This window comes from Candoia aspera, chromosome 3 (assembly GCF_035149785.1).
Source record: "Candoia aspera isolate rCanAsp1 chromosome 3, rCanAsp1.hap2, whole genome shotgun sequence".
NCBI lineage: Eukaryota > Metazoa > Chordata > Lepidosauria > Squamata > Boidae > Candoia > Candoia aspera.
The window spans coordinates 28,428,467-28,448,804 of record NC_086155.1 but is presented as its reverse complement, the minus strand read 5'-3'; the positions used below and the strand labels follow the sequence as shown (position 1 = coordinate 28,448,804).

The 20,338-nt window shown below is 38.9% G+C and overlaps 1 protein-coding gene across 1 annotated transcript in view; it reads left to right on the top strand.

Annotated features, from left to right (window-relative positions):
• Nucleotides 1-3,506: 3,506 nt before the first annotated feature.
• L3MBTL1 (L3MBTL histone methyl-lysine binding protein 1) overlaps nt 3,507-20,338 on the top strand; it is a 34,611-nt gene continuing 17,779 nt past the window's right edge. The window contains exons 1-14 of the mRNA XM_063297186.1: nt 3,507-3,642; nt 4,884-5,107; nt 5,739-5,883; nt 7,016-7,154; nt 8,026-8,152; nt 10,814-10,901; nt 13,457-13,545; nt 14,222-14,326; nt 14,845-14,980; nt 16,673-16,764; nt 17,940-18,091; nt 18,622-18,698; nt 19,467-19,552; nt 19,889-19,999. Coding sequence (XP_063153256.1) covers nt 3,507-3,642; nt 4,884-5,107; nt 5,739-5,883; nt 7,016-7,154; nt 8,026-8,152; nt 10,814-10,901; nt 13,457-13,545; nt 14,222-14,326; nt 14,845-14,980; nt 16,673-16,764; nt 17,940-18,091; nt 18,622-18,698; nt 19,467-19,552; nt 19,889-19,999 — 1,707 coding nt within the window. The remainder of the gene's footprint in view (nt 3,643-4,883; nt 5,108-5,738; nt 5,884-7,015; nt 7,155-8,025; nt 8,153-10,813; nt 10,902-13,456; nt 13,546-14,221; nt 14,327-14,844; nt 14,981-16,672; nt 16,765-17,939; nt 18,092-18,621; nt 18,699-19,466; nt 19,553-19,888; nt 20,000-20,338) is intronic.

The following is a 20,338-nucleotide window of genomic DNA, read 5'->3' as shown; positions in this document are numbered from 1 at the left end:
TAAACAGCAGCCCTCCCCAATCTAGTGAACACAGATGTGTTGGACTATAGCTTCCATTATCCTCAACTGGAATATACTATGAAGTAGGGCAGTTCTCCCCAACATGGTACTCCAGGTGTATTTGGAGCATAGTTCACAAGAGTTTCTAGCCATGCTTATTGGGAATTTGGGAGGTTGTGGTTCCAATATATCTGGAGAACACCAGTTTGGAAATGGCTGGAGAAGAGACCTACAACAAGAATTGGCAATTTTCTTTTACCATGGTGGGGAGGTGGGGGGGGGGGAAGATTAGATATGTCAAAATAATTCTGATACCCTTATTGGAGCAGCCACTCTGATCACGGCACCCTCCCTCTAGTTCCTTCCTCTAATTCCTAGAGGAGCAAGGAGTGAAGAACAGAAGTGACAGTCATAAGTCCTTGCTAAACTGAATCTACTCCATGCCAATCTTCCTCCATCTAGATAACATTTAGGATAATCAAAGCATCTGTTTGGAAATGTGTCAGATGTCCTTCAAATTTTTTCAATAATTGTTGGTGCACATTATATTAATTTCAGATCAGTTTGATAAACAAAACAGATTTTTGAGGACCAAGGATCTAGATCCTTCTAACAGATGGGTTTATAGCACAGCATGAGCCTGTTTATATCAAAATAGCTGCTTTTGTGAGTCTAGCTGCAAAGAAATTCACTGAGTGATATCTATAGCTATGAGATTTTTTCTAAAGTAGTTGATATGACTCCCACATAGGGGCTTAGCTCCTGCTTCTGAGAAGTTTAGAGCCTTCTGGATAGGTGCTGGATCATTCTGGGTTCCATGCAAGGGCCATAGTATGACTGTGATTCAAGAGGTGTTAATAATAGTGATTGTAGCATTGTTAAATCCAGATGCCATGTGGCGTTTGTAGTCAGGGCACTACAGGGAGCCTGGTTCAGTTTACAATTCTAAAATCAGATGCTCCTTAATTAAAGCCAAGCAGTTGCAGCTCTGCACACAGATGTATTGCAGTTTGTTGCCTCTGACTTAAGAGATGGTTTAGGCAAGTTTGTATTTATAGTCTAGTGTTTTCAAAAAGTTTGTATGATAATCCAAATCATTGTCAAAAAACAAGAGAAACTATGTAATGTAATCTTAAACAGGGTTGAGTGGTATTAAGTTTGTTTGTAATTGCTGTAAAGAAGATCAGAAGTTGCTTCTTTAAATAACTTTTTCTCTATCTTTTCTTTCTTAATCTCATTTTCTGTATTTTTTTCATGTTTGTCTTTTACTTGTGTAAAAATCTCTAATAAAAATTATATTAAAAAAACAAACAAGAGAATGCCAACATCAACAGAACATAACTTAATTATTGTATAGAACATAGGATTTTTTAAAAAATCCTAGAATATTGGTGATCATTCTTTATGATCCATATTTTGTGTGTTCATGATACAAAAGAGTCCAACAGTATTATTTCATTTATTTCAATTTATATCCTGTCATTCTGTCCACTGGACAAATTATAGAGCTTTTCTCCTGATTGTTGGGAAAGGTGTTATTTACCTCTTTCCAACTGAACTTTCCTGGCTTCTGTCATTTAATTGTCAGTCATATGCTTTTAAATCTGCTTGTTGATTCAAATATTCCTTAAAACAATGAGCCCTTCAGGATATTGAATGATATGCCCCAATATTAAATTCCAGACACTGGGACACAGAACAGAGTGCTGGCACTTTCTTTTAACCAGTCTAATTTGCAAATAGAAATAGGGATGTGTGTGTAAGAAATAGGGATGTGTGTGTAAGAAATCAGAATGGGAGAGAGTGTTTTATATATATATATAAGCAGATCCTATATATATATATATACACACACACACACACACATACATACACACACACACAGATGCAGATCCCTTTGTTCAAGAGTTCTGTGGTGAAAGATACTTACAATAGGCTGGCAATGGGCAAGTTGAACCTTCCAACACACCCAAGTCTTTAGTCATTCCATCTGGGACTTTTCCCTTCAGCCCAAGCCCTAAGAAATACAGGAAGAAAGGTGCTTTGAATCTTCTACCCAAAGCTGAGAAATACAGAATTTAGCCAACCTTGTGCCAGTCCCAAAACACAAGAGATAGGCTGTGTAACTCTTGCATATAGGCAACATTTAATGAGAAATTCCCTTGGCAAATGAAGCCAAATCTCTAGATATAAAAAAGGATTTTATTGAAGAAAAGGACAAACAAGGAAGGGCAACTGCCACATGAAAATATTTCCAAATCAATACAATTATCCTAACTAAAGTAATTACTTATTACCTCCTTGAATAATTTTTTTGATTTCTTATATGATCAAGGTGGAGAAAGTATAGCAAGAGAAAGAACAGCTGGGCCTTCTGCCAGAACATTTGTTTTTTCTCTTTTCAGCGCTATACTCAGTATAACAGAACTAAAAGAGAAGTGAAAGCAGCCTCTTTGAAGCGACTCATTGTTGCTTTGCTCAGTCATGGAAAATGTTCCATCTCTGATGTGCTACGTATGTCTTAATCAGACATTAAGTGGTGGTTAAACCCTTCTTAATGATCCTTGCTGGAATGATAAAGGCACAATCTAGTTTTCATTAGACTAAAGACTATCACTGTTGACATAAGCATGAGTTTGCAAGAACTCATGATAGTTACAGACAGACAATATAGCAAACTGAGGTCCAGGAGGTTATGAAGAGTTAAACAATAAGCAACTGTATAGTAACACTACTGCAGCAACAAAAATTTTCATTAGTTGTGCCATTGAATAAATGGGAGAAGCGTTTTTGAAAAATAAGAACTATATTCCATATATTCAAGTTTCTCAGCATAGAGTCAATTTCTCAGACACTTCAGAGAGAACTGTTGTTCTGCTGAAAAACTAGGAGGTTGTCACACTCAGTAACTTATGCATATATATGAATACACACTTTATGATAGGAATAGGCAGTGTGGTGCCCCTAGAGGTGCCCCATCCAGGCACTCTGTCCCCCTGCCCCCAATTTTATTTATGTCTTTATTTTAGATGCTTAAAAAGATAGGGGAAAGTTGGCATGCTGCAAAGTCCTAGGCCCCATCTTCAGCCTCATTTCCAGGTATGGTTCTATAGGCATTCATAGAAAACAAAACTAGTGGATGGGCTGAAGCCTAGTGCTTTATTTGAAAGTATGCTCATCTGCCCAGGAGAGACAAAACTAAGCTGGGAAAGTAGAGAAGTGGGACTAGAAGGGATAGCAAGAAATCCCACCACCACCACCACCACCACCCATGATTGTCTCATAATTGAGTATTAATATTGGCAGTGCCCACCTTGGCAGCTATTTTGTAATGGAGGAGCTCTCTGTTGTCTATCCTGCTGGGAATTCTGGGAGCTGCAATCTTAATAAAGTAGAGGTCACAAAATCAGAGAAGGCTGGCATAAGGGATGGTACTAATTCCCCTATGGTTTCATGGGATCTCTGCCTGCTGGTTCCAGTTATATCTTGTGTCTTTAGGTAAAGTGATGGATGGACGAGCAGAAATGGAGGTGATAAGAAGCACAAAAGGGAATGTGACTGGGGAGGTCAGTGTCCATTTAGTGGCCAGTGAGAATACTGTGCAAAATGCCCACTTACCAGCAACTACCTTCATCATCCCAGGTGAGTGCTCAAAATGCTCAAGTTTTGTTACTCTTCTGCTTCCAGTTCTTTTTCACTGTATCCTCCAGTTCCTTTTTTCCATTTTTATGCCCGTAGTGTCAGATCACCTACACAGTGGAGCCAATTTTCCTCATTTAGGTATCTTTCAGCCTTTGTTGGTTCTACATTTTTCAAGTTGCTCATACATTAATGAAAAAATTTCTAGAAAGTTGTAAGGTGTCGCAACAATATAGTTTGCTTGAATTTTGACCTTTTCATGAAGAAACCCAGGTTTATGAGCACATAAAGTACAGAGAATAAATGAAATATACATTGCAATCAGTGGGTGCCATAATTACACCAGAAAATTATTATTATTAATATTTACAATAATAGATCATGGACCCTAAGGACTTTCAGCATTCATAATATTTTATCATTATATTACTAACATTTGCTTTTGAGACTTAAGATCCCCTATATGCATCTATTGATTATAGCATTCTTGGGAGAAGGAAGAATCTTGCATTTACCTATCTTGATTTTAAGCAACTTAGCATCTGCAGGCATGTTAGACTACAACTCCCATCTATTCTAATCACCAAAGATAATGAGGTTATAGTCCAGGGCATCTGGAAGAACACCAAGCTAAGCATTCAAGTATGAGCATGCTAAGGTTTTAGAATGTATTCCACCCCTTAAGGCAGTAATGGAAACTTTGCTTGAAAAAAAGAGGGGCGGGTTACATTTTATTTTATGCATTTATTTATTTTGGCATTACAGGGGCCTGAGTAACATTTTGATGACCTGTGATATCATAACACACTGGAATGGGCAGAGACAAAATTTTGGAGGGAAATCAGCCCTATTCTTGTGAGGGTTTAAGAGATAAAAAGTTCCAACCTCCCCAAAGTGCCAAACAATGGGCAAAAGTGTTGTCCTATTCACTGCAGGGGGACCCTGGAGCAAAAAAGGGATGCTGGGTATTAATCACCTGCAGCTTACCCACCCTTGCCCTGATGTGACTCATTGATTTTGCACTACCTACAAAGGTTAGGAACCTCCCACTCCATTCACGTTCCCTTTCAGCACTCAGCTGTATCTGGATTATATTGCTCTGTAATGAAATCTGACTACCTTTGCTCAGGGATAATTTTTTTGCATATCTATCTATCTATCTATCTATCTATCTATCTATCTATCTATCTATCTATCTATCTATCTCAGTATGTTTATGATGTCCTGCTTTTCGTCTTCTTCAGCAACCACAACCACTGTAAACCTTCCAGTGAACACCTTAGAAATCCAGCGATTCCCCCGAGAAGCCCAGAAAAACATGGGGGCAGAGAGGCCAAGAGAATGTGTGGGGAATGAGCCCATCACAGCAACAGTCATCCCTCAGATCAGTGGAGTACAGATTTGCAACACCATCCGGGATCTGGAATGGAAAGATGGGATAGCCACTCTCCCTGGGAGCAACCTAAGGGTAAATCAATGAAGACTTTTTTTTTTAGTTCTCATGTTTGTATTCCATTGGGCAAATTTCAGGAGTAGTGCTTGGTTGATAGTATACTAGGCTTTTCAATAGCACATAGAAGGGGCATACATGATGAGAGCCTGGGTCTGGCATTCAGAGTCTTTTGTTGGAGCATGACACTTATTCCTAGGTACCCTCAATAGTATTTATATGCTTAATTAAAAGTGCAGTTCCAATTTGAGATTGATTATTTAACAGTGTTGTAGAATCACTGAAAATTTTTTAAAGGGATTTGGGCAAGCATCTTAAATATACCAAATGGTCTTCCATTACAACATTCTTTTACTAAATCTGTATTCTTACAAGCATCCCCTTTATTCCTGAACTACTTAGTGATGTTGTCATGCGTGTTAACATGTCATATAAACATATCCAAAGCACACATTGGTTCAGCCGTTGTTTCTCAGTTCAGCTTACCTCACAAAGTGGCTGTGAAGGTAAACCAAGATGATTCCAGGTGTGTTTTCCTAAGCTGAGTGGAGGAAAAGTGCTTTGTTTTCACTCCCTCATAATTCTGTCCTGCCCCAAATTGTCTGCTTAGTCCCCCGTAACTTTTTCTTTCCATCTTTTATTGACGCAGTTTCGAATAAATGAATATGGGACAGTGAAAGTAGTCGGCGCTGACAAACCTTCACCCGCAGAGCCTATACAGGAGTGTCAGTCAGAAAGAAATGGGGATGATGGAGGGGTACTTACCTGCAAGGGCAATCCCATCAGGACTCCAGGTAAGGATTGGGGGGGGGAGCGTATAAACCTTCATATACTCATTTCTACTAGAGTAAGTTCTACTAGAGCATGGCAATATGTAGAATGTTAAAAGCCATGACTAATTGCTCTTAATACTGCATGAATTTCATAGATGTCCTGATTTCCTGGGAAATGTGAATTATATAGTTATAACTTTCTCAAACATTCGTTTCATCTAGTCCTGATCAGTCAGTGTTTGTTCCTCAGGATAACATGTGTTTGTGTACCATTTAGTTCTTTCCAGCCCCAGTGGACTGTTACAAAGAAATTATGTGAAGGTCTCAGATAATCTGTCCATCTTTCTATCTATCAGCAGGATAACTCCCTGAAAAATGAACAGAAATATACCAATCTGATATGGCAGGAGAAGATTGACTTTAAAAATTGGTTGGATTCAGCAAGGGGTTGCAGAGGAAAAAAAATCCGTAAAAATTCTCCTAATGTAAAAATGCTGTGAAAGAGGCATCAGGCAGCAACTCAGAATGCTGCTGACTGCTCCATTCTTAAGCCCCCCTCCCTCATCGTCATGTGACCCAAGTCGGAGCTGCTATTAAGGGGTTGGACAGTATTCCAGAAACCATAATGTGCATACTGTCCCTATGCAGTAATCATTGTAACTATTAATCATGAACCGACATGCATCAGGGATGCATAGCTTCTGTCTGCTTGAGGCTTCACCAGGCTTTGTGCAAAACATAAAGGGCTGCATTTCAAAATGGATGATTCCAGGGACCATTGGTGGAGTGGAATTTTGGAGTTTTAAGTAATAAAGTAAATTCCTTCAACCTTTGCAAAGCTTAAGGTGCCATTCTGATACTTAAAACCCCACAAATGCTGAAAAATGCAAAAGGAATGATCCAAATGTTGAGCTTCACACACTCTGATCATGGTCTGAGCTATGAAAGAGATGCTGTCAGGCTGTTCATTTTGCATCGTTGGCCTAAAATATGTCTGAGTAATTGACACAGAACATACCCTGAGCTTCTTATAGCATGCTCAGCCCACTGGTTTGTCATTCTGCAATTTGGCCTGACCCAGAAAACGTTCTCATTATCGTAACATTGATGTGGCTTATTTAAGCTTTTCACTTTTTGATTTCTTTAGAGTCAGATGTTCCAGAACCTCTTAAACTTCCAACTGTGGACAACCTGTGCCACTGCAATACCTGTGGCCGGAGAAATGTTTCTGGGTCAGCCCAGGAAGGCAGGGCGTTTTGCAGTGAGAACTGTCACCGGCAGTTCAAAGAAAGGTAATAAAGATGCTACCTTTGAAGGGGGTGGGGGGAGGAGGTAGGGAGAGAAGGAGAACTAACGCACTTTTCTACATCTTGTTCCTGTTGTTTTCCCTCTGTTCCATGGACAGAAAGAAATACTGTAAATCTTGTTTTAAAGGAGCAGTTGGGCAGAAGAGCATCCATTAATGCTGAATATCTGTTATAGACAAATTTATGTAACATAAGTTACATCAGTGTTTCTCAACCTTGGCAGCTTTAAGATGTGTGGATTTCAACTCCCAGAATTTAGTGAATTGTGGACAAAGACAATATACGCATATATTAAGTGGACTTTCTCTGTAGGTGATCTTTTGACCTGAAGATTTTTTAAGGGGTATAGGAATGTGTAATAGAGGAATCACATCACCCTTGCCAAAGTACATTTTCTGATAATTTCACCAGAATGAATGTTTCCAGTTTCAAGTGTTTTTCATCTAGTCTGAAGCATTTTAGTTTCTTCTTTTGTTTAGGAAGGGGATAGTGTAAGCATAAGATGATGTCAAAGTTACTTTGTAGCCTTGAAGGTCAAGCATGGATTTATTACCTATGTTGATTGGTCTTGATTTTCTAACTAGCATGCTGGTTTAGATATGGAATTGAATTGCATGAACCCATTTCATCTAAGGTTTTATTGCAGTGTCCTCTAGTGGAAGTACTGTAAATAGGGGTGGTATTCTGAATGTTTGAAAATGCTAACATTGGGGGTGTCTTTCTTGAAAAAAAAATGTATATTGAATTAAGTTAATATTGTTGCAGTAGCAAGTTCTACTATTAAGGATAAACACAGCTCTCATTGCTTGAAAAACATTATCTGGAGAACCTCCAAGTTTGGGTGTTGGTTTTGCAGGTCTGTCATTGTGGAGAACTCTGCTGGCATCACCAACACTACTGAACTTCTCAAGCCGGTAAAGAAACGGAAGAGGAAAGATTATCAAAGCCCTTCAGAGGAGGAAGAGGAAGAGTCAGAGCAAATGGTGTGACTGGGATGTTCTTGCATGTATTTGCAGTAGAATCTGATAGCAGCATTTTTTTTCCTGGTATGCATGCTTGCTCACTCATTTGATTGGCCTAAATTAGGGCCAGTCATACCATGGAGCCATAGCTTTGACCAGTGGACACTACAGAGTAGGGATGGGCAACTTTTTAGGGGGGCGGGAGAGGGAGGTACAGCTGTTTTAAAGCTCTTTGGTGCACCACAGGTATGAAGGAATGGAGCATGGGCACAACATGACACATGCATATCCATTTGCACATATAACCTATAGGACTTTCAGAGAGGAAAGAGATGTTAATATTTCTCTTCCATCCCCTCAGGGATCAAGATTCCTGTTTCCCTACTTCTAAGTGACTGTTGTCATCTAAATGTGGACTATACAAGTATGGCACTGATCCTGGGGTATCCATTCACTTACTAAGATGGATGTGCCATGGCACCTTGTCATTGTTTCCCTACCTCCCACTGGTTGCCTTCAGAAGTAGCTTTGCTGCACCAGATGAAATAATCAATTCTTGTTTTTTTCTTTGTGCTTATATTTTGACTCTTTGCAAAAAAACAAAAACAATGGGGAAAAACAAGGCAGGGTGCTAGATGGAGGCCATTTCATGTAGTCCCCTGTTGGCCAGCTGGACAGAGTTCTGCTGGGTCAAAGGGAGATGGTGAGGACAGTCAGGCTGCACTGTACACTAATAAAAATAGTGCTGACAGTTTTGGACAGGTTCAAAGCCAGCTGTCATTTGAAAGAGGCCTACCCATAATTTGTGGTTTTGAAAAAAAATATTACTCAATAATTGTTTAACTTTTTAAACTTACATATTTATACATTATAAACATATTTATAAATTCTTATTCATTATGCTGCAGGATAATTACTAATAAACATTGTCTTACCCATTGCTGAGAATTGTGCACATTACACAAGCCTGGTATCTTCCAGATGTTTTGTACTATATAGTTTATAATCTGTATTCTTTTATATGATGGTTTGAACTGAAAGGAGCTTTGTAGTACAAAACATCTGGAGGGCATTGGCTAAGCTACCCCTGATACAAGGCTGTATTAAATTAGGTTTTATCTTTGAATTCATTGTAAAACCTCAGCTATCTGCAGGATAAGCCAAAAGCAGTAGCTTATGCAGCTTGACTAAGTTCTTTTCTTTTCTTTTCTCTCTCCCCATCCTCCCTCCCTTCCTTTCCTAATAAAGTATTTCCCAGCTGTGGATTTTTCACCCCATGTATCAATACATCATCACTGCTTGTTTAGAAATTGTATTATTTGTAGAACTTCTAGAAGCATTCCTAGGTTGCAAATGCAGCACAGGGCTAAAACTAATGTGATGCAAGGAATCTGGAACCAAATGTTGCCCCTTAGTTTTTTCTTCCACATCAAAACACTGCAGAGAGCATTAGTTTTGAGTGGAGCCATATCCCAAGCAGGATGACTGTTTTGTTTTCCTGATTGAAATCATACTCCCACACTCATACCATTACACAAATATACACATGCAGAGCCAAGCTGCAATTATCCTTATGGGGGATAAAGCCTGGGCGTAATTCTGGTACATCTCTTTCCAGGAGTATGACTGATAACAAGTGTGGTGGAATTTTGCAATGGTGCAGCAATATTATACCCCTTCCCTCTATACACCAGCAAAACGTTGGAAGTCTCTTTTTTCTTTTGGCTGATTTCAAGTTAAAAATAACTTAAAGATATACTCACAGATCTCCTGTACCATGTTTGTATTTGCCTTAAGTTGCAAGTTCCTTCAAAGAGCAATTCAGCCTTGGTTTTAGCTGCATTTGGCAGCATTTCTACTTCTCTTTTACAGTAACTTAATATTTTAAAGATTTGCGGAGTGCAAGTTTTCATTATGTATCATCACAGTGAAACTGATCTTACAGAAGCAAAGAGTCTTGTGGCATCGTAAAGACTTAGCAAATTTATGATAAGTCCTGGACCACCAACATGGAGCCTGTAGGCAACACTAAGTCAGCAATACTCCTCTTGGTGCCTTCAAGGCTTCTTGCAGTTAGCAAGAGGTACAGCTCTCTTTCCTGTGGCTTAAAGAGCAATCAAGACTCTTTAGCACTCACCTATGTGAGAATGTCTGTGTCATACCCAGCAAATATTTCAAGAATGCCATTGTAATAAGGATATTCTCATATCTGTGTTTTATTTTCTTTGCCCCCACTGTTTGCAATCTGTGTCACCCCTCACAGGCATTTATAACTCTTCGCACATCTGATGAAGGGAATTTTAAAAGCTTATGCCTTGAGCTTATATCATAAATGTCTTTAGAGTATCACAAGATTCTTTGATTTATTTGTTACAAGGGGTAACCTGAAATTGATCACATAAAGCTAGGGGACATAATCTGAAACCCCAAGGCTGCAGGTAACCCACCATCCAAACTTTGGGAGTGACTACAGAGGTCTTCAAAAAGACCTCTGTAGTCTTTTTGTTTGTATAGCTTGTAGTCTGTTATTTGTATATATTCAATGTAACGTAAGTTGGAATTTAATCATCTTTAATTATTGTCCTGTCCCTTCTCCCAAGTGTGTAGCTTTCCCCTTCTAAGAAAGCCTCCCCCAACTTCCTGGTATCCCTATAAGTAAGAGACTTTGTTTGTGTGACTTAGGAACTAAAGCAGGAGGAGACAAACTGCTCTGGAGGAGAACTTCCTGCGGCTAATAATGGTAATGAAGAATGGAATGCCAGTCAGCTTGGTAAGCATATAGCACAGCTTCCCTGTTTGAGCAACCACAATATCATCTTTATTAACCAGATTCCTTCCCCAAATATGAAATGGTATTCCTTGTTTAGTTCTGCTTTATGGAAGGTGGGGACTAAATCATTTGGAGTGACTTGGTATCAAAGTTTCTGTTGGGTTAGTCTGTCAAGAGTAATTCAGTCCAGTTTTATAGCTAAATTGGATGGGGCGTTTCTTGGTTTTAGAAGCATGCCTTTGCTGCCTTCTCAAAATGACTCTGGGGAGTGTACAGTGACACAGGGGGCTCGGATTCAGAGTCAGAAGATGAGGCTGTTTAACGCATGAGTCTTGCAACAAGGACTCCTGAATGTAATGACTCCTGAAGTGGCTTTGGAGGACGAGCAGTCAGCTCTGGGGTCACCGGACAAATAGCCGCCTGAGCAGGCAGAGGAGGCGGGGCCAACCAGCAATCAACAGAGCTGCCACTGCTCAGAGAAGATGAGGGCTCGGAACTGCCACCCCCTCCCAATGCAGGAGCACAGAGAGCAGAACGAAGAGCAGAACAGAAGAAGTCAGTGAGGTTACTCGCAAGGAAGCAGTCTCGCCCTCCTGAATGAGCCCCACCAGGGCTGCTCTTATTTAAGAAGAGCTACGAGCCCAAGACTGCTGTTGGAAACAACCGTTCATTAACTCCGACTCTCTGTGCCTTGCCTTCTGACTGTGAACCTGGACCGGCTGATAACCCCCACTGTGCTTTGGACTCCTGGACTGCCTGACCATTCTTGTGCCTGCCCCCTGGACTTTGAACTCTTTATTTAGGAAAGTTGCCGGACTTGTGAGAACTTGGTTGCCTTAATGTGCGTGTGTCTGCACACTGCTTTTGTTGCTGCTTGTTATAAGTAAAAGTTTGCAACTGTCTCTTGTGTATTTGCGTCTGCCTGGCCTGAGACAGGACATACAGTATAAAAACATTATACATAAAACATCTACAGTACCTCATTCATTACTAATCTTTACTTCCCAACAAAGAACCTTGTCAGCTCCCCTAGTGTAAAAAGAAATGTCAAAACAAAACCACGGATGGTTGTCCAGTAGCCACCAGACTTCAGTGACAAACACTTGCTTGAAAAGAAGAGTTTTCAGTGCCTTCTGGAATGTCAAAAACAAAGGGCCAGGTGCAACTCTGGGAGCCATGTGTACCACAACAGGTATTTTCACATCAAGCCATTCAGAGCCAACACATGTATCTGCACTTTTGGGACTTTCTTCTTGAATATATTTATATAACATAACATGTGAGCTTCCCATATTTATTTATATAGTTCAGCTGTCCTTAATTTTCAGTTGGAGAGATTAGATCTTTAACCTAAGGTTAATGATGGTCCTACTGATATAGGTTACTGGTACACAAATGAAAGCTGTTCTTAGCTAATGTAATACTAGTACTACTATTTGTCATCACCATCATCATCATCATCTACTGTGTTTAAAAATATTTCATAGAGCTAATTGTTTTAATAAAACAAAATAATGCAATTAAAAATAAGTGCTGGACCTCATAAGTCATCCCAGTACCTTTTTGCTGACTGATCGGGATACTGGAAAATACGAGTAAGTGTATTTCATGTGGACAAAATGGATAACTCCTTATTTTTATGAATACTTCAGCCAACAAAAGCACTATAGATTAAGGTTGTGATCCTTTGGTCCTGGGAAGACATCTTGGGGACATAGGATGCAGTGCTTTAGAGAAACAAATTGTAGAGAAAGGAACTCCCTCAACGCAGTGCTTCTCTAATGACAAAAAGACATTCTGGTTGTGGGTCAGAACTGGATCCTATAGAGCAGTGTCTCTCAACCTTGGCAACTTTAAAATGCGTGGACTTCAACTCCCAGAATTCCCCAGCCAGCATGGCTGGCAGGGGGATTCTGGGAGTTGAAGTCCACACATCTTAAAGTTGCCAAGGTTGAGAGGCACTGCTATAGAGTTTTGAACTGATAGTGTTTAGAGCAATAGGGCTTTTTAAAAACCTTGCCTTCCTTCTAGTCCGGGGGAAGAAGGGGGACAGGGACAAAAAACAAAAAACATGTTCCTCCCCCTTCTGGACTGTTGGCCTGAGCCCAGCAGGATATAAGGAAGGGTTCTTCCTTTGCCTCATTTTCTGCCTTTCCCATTCTCAGTTTGATTATAAAAATGGAACAGTGCAGAAGGTGAGTTCAGTCTGTCTACCTTTCCTTATCGTTCCTCTCTTAGAAAAGAGGGAGTATTCTTCATACTGCCTGTCAGAGGTTATGCTTTTCTTACCTGTTCATTCTGAGAAGCAATCTGGCTATGCCTGCAAAGACGGGATAATGTCCCATCTGCAGGATGGTATCTGCAGCCAGAAAGTACAAGTGCAGAATAAAAGGAAGACCCTGATACTTTTGAGTAACATGCATCATTCAGTCTTCAACAGCTGAAAGCAGTTGAGGGTTACAATTTTGGAGAGAGGAGGTTTCCTAAACCTTGCCCTAGATGTCTAAATGTCAATTAACATAATGTTTTGGAAGTTTCATTTGTTCCATTTTTAGTTTCCAGTGAGAAGGCGGAAAGTTGGACCTGGGCATCCTACCTAGAAGAACAAAAAGCCACAGCTGCCCCTTTAAATCTGTTCCAGGAAGTGAGTTACAGTCTTCTTTTACCTACTACCTCTGTACAGCTTTGATATTCTGCTGTCAATCAACATATTTATGCTGTTATATTGGATTTTTTCCCCTAATCTTAGAGAATCTGATTAGTCTTCCTGGTTCCAATGATGGTCGTATGGCTGCTGCAGGAACCTCTTTTTATCAGAGAGATTTATTCCTAAACATAGGCATATTGCTCAAGTTTCAGTCTAAAGCAAAGTGAAGGAAAAAACAAACACTCGTGATAATGTTCATCAGAAAGAAAAAATAATGAATCTAGAGAAATGAGCATGCATTCTAAAACCAAGATACAGTATGGTAGGTTTTTTTAGGACCATAAAGGATTAAAAAGTCAAGTGAAATTTAAATGTAGCAAATAAAGTTGCTTTGTTTCAGAAGAAAAAAATGAAATCAGATTCTCTTCTTTTACTAGTGGCTAACTTTTCACAGTACAAAGTTAAAGTGCCAAAGATAGGTTTATCATTTTGACATATTTCAAGTCCTCAAAATATGTGTATTGAGCTTCTGTTCCAAGTAGAAGCAGAAACATGAGGCAACCTTTGTAGACATATGGGACCTGCCATCATGGTTATGGTGCCATTAAGCATAACTGTAGCATTAGAAGATATTACGTACCTCTTACATTTTCTTGTGATTTGTTCCTTTTAGCATCAGTTGGTTACCCAGAACAAGAATGGTTTCAAAGTGGGAATGAAACTGGAGGGGATTGATCCTCAGCACCCTTCAATGTATTTTATTCTCACTGTAGCAGAGGTAAGATGGGTTTATACTATTGTATATTGTTCTACCTCACCTAAAGAATGCCATTCTCTTGTTTGCCTCTAGTTTCTTTGTTTGGTCTAGTGGTTAAGGTGCTGGGCTAGAAACCAGGAGACAGAGAGTTCTAGTCCCACCTTAGGCATGCAAGCTGGCTGGGAGACCTTGGGCCAGTCACTCTCTCTCAGCCTAACTCACCTCACAGGGTTGTTGTGGGGAAAATAGGAGGAGGAAGGACTATTAGGAATGTTCCCTGCCTTGAGTTATTTATAATAAATAATAATAATAAAGGCTGGATAGAAAATAAATAAATAAAATGAAATAAATGTACTTATTTTAAAGCTTCTCCAATCATTTTAGGGTAATTTATGCAACCTAGCTGCAAGTAGCACTAAAATTAAAAACAGGGTCAAAAGATTGTCATCTTCATGAAATAGCATAAATATCAGTGGAAAGCAGCACACGCTGATTAAATATGATAGTCCATCTGTTTCTGTTGCTTTTCCTGCATGCAGGTGTGTGGCTACAGGATGCAGCTTCATTTTGATGGCTATTCTGAATGCCATGATTTTTGGCTGAATGCTGACTCTCCCAATATTCATCCTGCTGGCTGGTTTGAGAAAACAGGACACAAACTCCAACCCCCCAAAGGTAGGTAGATTACAACAGTGCGTTTACAGGCTCACTTTGGAAAGGTTTTCCTGTCTGATGGCAAAAGGAATGAAGGAGTGAGTGAATGAATGAAACCCTTTCATAGGGATGGAGTGAGTGATATAGAGATGGATGAATCTCTTGGTTTCTGTTTCTAGTTTTGCCAGAGCTAAGTTGCTAAGTTAATTTCATCCTATTTTTATATCCCTGAGTAACTCTTTTAAAAGACCCCATGAAGATCAAGAAAAATTTTCCTACACATTTTGGCAAGCAGTTCTCCCCAATGATGTTTTATTATATTGTTATAAGACATACATAATATATTATTTTGATACAGTGGTATTTATAGTGCTGACCAGAGATTATTAATATTCTACTGTTTAGATAACTTAAACCATTAAAGATTAAAAAAAGAAAAGGTGTTATATCAGTATTAACTATGATTTAAAATGTTGGAATTAATAAGCATCAGATAATTTAGTTTTTATATCTGAAGCAGAATATAACATTAAGAAGCAGCTGCAAATTACATCAAAATACTTGTTGTACAATAAAGATTTCTGTCTTAATTTGTTTACTTAATACTAAGGCCTCCATTGTATTGTTACTTCTTCTTGTTTATGCACGTTGAGAAAAAAAAAAGAAAATAGACAAAACAAAATAGGCCACAGCAACTAAAAAGAAAAAAAAGGAAAAAGGAAAGGAAAAATAATAAAAAAGAAAGACTATTTGGTTTTTAACTTCCCCCTTTTGTGCTGCTGCTAATTTACAATGTTTATAAACATTTAAGCCCCCTTAGAAGCCGAACTGTAAATGTGCCGTGCTGTGTGATGTATTGTATACATGGGAGCCATTCTTGCTTAAGTTTGGTTAAACTTCTGTTGTGAATATATATTGTTAATTTTGCCATTGCTGCATATTTCCCAACCATTTTTGACTGAAGAATTGCAGTCCAAAATAAGGGATAAAAACAAATAAAGAAACTAACTTTATTTTGATCTTCAGATTGTTGAGATGAAGTTAAGTAGGGTTCACAGCCGTACTTAAAAAGCAGATGTAACAGCGTTGACTGTGAGAAGCAAAAAAACAAATTCAGCAGTGGCAATACCCTTATTAGGGTAATTGAAATGTTATGCTAGTTGCATATGCTCAAATTTCTTAGAACTCTTCATGGTGCAAGCTGTACACATTGCAAGCGTTGAAAGCTATATGCATCAGAAGAACCCTAACCCTAATCTTGTGAGAGACCTCCGGACTTGTTTGGAGTGTCTTACTACAGTAGTGTAAAAGTGCTACTTCTGAGGTTCTCAGTGTTATTATAAGGGAAGTCAATATAGTAAAGGCACCATTAGAAACAACCATCTTCATTCACTATTGCTGCATAACACAGGTGGCACAATGTGGTGCTTGTGAGCCCTCCAGCTGTCATCCATAAAAGCGCACAATGAAATATGAATTGCAGAATAAAAATGGCAATCTCAGATATTGAAACTCTTGCCTGAAATATTGTGAATTTTCGAGTGAGAACACGAACATCCTGTGAAATTGCTGAAATTTCACAGGATTTTAGTCACTGAAAAAAATGGCCTTAGTGTCATTTTACAAGTTGATCCCTGCTATAGCTAAAAGGAAACACGATGGACTTCTGTTGCTGTGTCTCCTCTTCTGTCTCCTTTATGCGAGGGGGTTTAGGTTACAAGGAAGATGAATTCAGCTGGGCCAATTACCTGAAGATGACGAAAGCTCAGGCAGCTCCCAAGCATCTCTTTGCGAGTTCAGAAAGTGTGAGTGCTGCTGCTGCCTTCTTTTACAAATCAATCCCTTTTCCTTGCTCCTGAAATAGTAATGAGAGAGAGCCCAACTTGAATTCCACAATAACACTTCACCAGATCTTCAGTCTTTCCCTAAAATCAGAATCCAAATAAATAAGTAGTGTGGACACACCTGCAATAATAATTAAAGCTATCAGCCAGTTAAATAATTTCATTAGATTAATAGTAAATGTTGTAACTTACTGGATCAAATCTCTCTTAGGGCTGCCATATTTGGCTTGCAAAAATCGAGAGAACCATTAGATGACAGCAGAGAGTCAGAGTTTTCTGCATCCCTTTCCTGCCATCTAATAATTATGCAGTTTTGCAGGAGAGATCTTGTAGCTCTACCCTTAACCTATACCTTTGTGATTAACAGCAACTCCTTTAAAGTTGATGAATCTGCTGTTGGGAACAAATTATTCTGAAAAGTAGCAGATAATTCCATTTAGATTCACCTTTAATCTTTCGAGTGTTCATTGAAATATTAAAATGCCCATGACTTAGATTTTCCAATTTACTATGTTTGGAAATATTACTAAGTCCCTCTTTTCTGCATCTCGAGCAATTCCTTAATAGTTCCAACTGCAGTGAGTTGCTGGCTCATCATAGGATTACCTCATAATTCCCTTATATCTCCAGGTAGGACTGAGAGAAACACCTACCATTCAATATAAACTTGAGATAGGAATCTGTTATCCTTTAGATATTACTGAATTACAGTTCCTTCCATCCCTCACCATTAACCATGCTGCTTCAGACTACTTGGAGTTGTTCATACCTCCAAGTAGTTCATGGGAGAACTATAAGTTACTAGTCATGATAAAGACAATGGGACTATGGTCTGTTTTCAAATTTGTTTTTGTAATAACTTGAGGAACTCTTTGCATTTCCTTAAGAATTGCCCTGTCTGAACATACCCTTTTTCCCCTTCCTTCTCTTATTTTGACTTGGTTCAAATGTCATGTGCATGTGGAAAGTCAGTGGAAAGAAGTAGCTATTACCTACTTCTGTTGATGCAGTCTCACATTAGTTCTGCATACATAGTTGCACAACTGTATTCATATATTGCCCCATCTACATTATAGGATTGCAGCACCTGGATCATGAGTGACAAGTGCCTAACTTTCTGTCTTCTCATTCCTCAGAATGCTATGCCCATAGGATTCCAAGTAGGGATGAAACTTGAAGCAGTGGACCGTATGAATCCCTCTTTGATATGCGTGGCCACAGTGACAGATGTAGTGGACAATCGCTTTTTGGTGCACTTTGACAACTGGGATGACACATATGACTACTGGTAGGTGAGAGATGAACACAGCAACATTACTCTATCTACTGTGGCTAACCATTGTAAGTCATGGGATGGTAATGTGAAGGCTAATTGGAATGTTTCTTGACCAAGAAGGTAAACATTTTTCTAGTAAAAATTCTCAGGAATTGTGGAAATAGGGATTATACATCTCCCACTGTGTCATAGTCCTTGTTCAATTGAGTCTTCACTCTGAGCAGCATGTCGCACCTTGCTGCTGAAATCTTGATAATCCTCCCTACCAATCAGGGAAGGGGGAAGTTACCATTGGCCCCAAACAAGACTTTTCTATTACTAATTGTTATGATGTGCAGGGCAGGAATGGACATTTTGTCAGGATTGTGCTGGAGATGTAAATCTTACCCCTTTATACATGTGATCTTTATAAAAAAAACCCTACCTTTGCTTACTATTTTTTAAGCAGGTAATGAAGTTGCACATAATTAAAATAATGCCTGGTTCCCTCACTCCCCCAGCAACCTTTAGACAGACTATATAATCACACATTTTTATTGCAGGTGTGATCCCAGTAGCCCCTACATTCATCCTGTTGGTTGGTGTCAGGAACATGGAAAACCTCTCACTCCTCCACAAGGTGAATAATGCATAAGTGTTGTCTACTCCATCTTTTGCCACAGCTGCTGCTGCGCACAGGAAGTGCCCTATAAGTCTTCTAGCTGGATACTCCTTCCATCATGGATATTGATTGGTGATCAAATAAAAATTCACAGCACTATTTACCTCTTAAATACATACTCTTTTAGATACAAGAATAAACAGGTACAATAAAATCATAGGAAGGATTTTTATTAAAATAGATGTCAGTACATGATTTCCTAAAGTGAAGTTTTAAAAGTAAATGCTGAAATAAAATTGACGTAATAAAAATGTAATATTATATTTAACTTAAATAACATATAAAGTTGTTTTGTCCTTTTTTCTCCCACTTCTTTGCCCTAGGTTTGCCCACTTTTTGGAGTACAGACCCCAAATAGCATTCATCCTTGTTTTAGATGAATGTTTTATAAATCAGTCATGAACTTGTAGCTTAGCCTTCCCCAACCTGGAAAGCTCTAGAGGTGTGCATCATGACCATTTTTGAGGCTTATGGAAGTTGAAGTCCTTGCATCTGGAGGGCATCTGTATTGGAAAAACCATTTATAGTATAAGAAATTGATGTGTTTTCATGTGCTAGGCATAATCAACCACTGTTTTGTTTTGAATTAATTGGCCAATGATTTATGCCCAACAGTAGCTAACACTGATGGTCAACTTGAGTTCCTGAGAACCTATTAGTACTAGTAAATTATTCTAAGGCCACTCCAGCAAAACTTTTTCATGTCCCAGATATTTTCATTTCCAGACTACCCTAACCCTGAGAACTTCAGCTGGGAAAAATATTTGTCAGAAACAGGTGCTTCTGCAGCACCAACTTGGGCCTTTAAGGTGGTGAGTAGTTTCTATTTTTCCCGAGTCTCAGCTATACGTGTCCAAATATTTTCCAGAAGTATAGAGGGGAAGAGGAAAACCTTGGGTATGCTTACGTCAATGTTCAGAAGACAGTGGTTCTTCCTTTGAGCATCCTTTTCAGGGGAATCTATTTTGATAATGCAGTTCTGGAATCTAGGAATGTTGAAAGTTTTAGATGCTAGTGTAAGAAACAACATGCATTATTTCTCTGATACAAAAAGATGAATCAGGCCAGGGGAAAATTAGTTGTGGAGGATATGATTTAGGCACCATCTTCCTTACCTTGTTTTCCTTACTTTTTGTTTGTCACTCTAGAGACAGCCCCATGGCTTTCTGATCAACATGAGATTGGAGGCAGTGGATCGAAGGACTCCCTCTCTAATCAGAGTTGCTAGGGTAGAGGATGTAGAAGACTACAGAATAAAGGTGGGCTTTTCTTCTGCTCTGTGCTTATGCCTTTCTTTCTGAACAGTAAATCTTATTTGCACAGTAAATCTTATTCATGTGTTTATTGTGTGCTTACTTATGGTGAATGAAATGCATCAGGAAAAATGATCCAAAATCCCTTTGTGATAAAAATACAATGCAAGAGTACACATTTCTGCTCAGAAGTTTGCATGCTATTTTGTAACCTTGAGTTGGCCTAACAAAGATATACCTTCTAATTGCTTTTGGTTTTTTGGAAGAAATGTTTTTTTCTTTCATCATTGCATAAACAAAGCAAGAGTTTGACTAAATTTACACACCATACTAAGTCATAGTTTG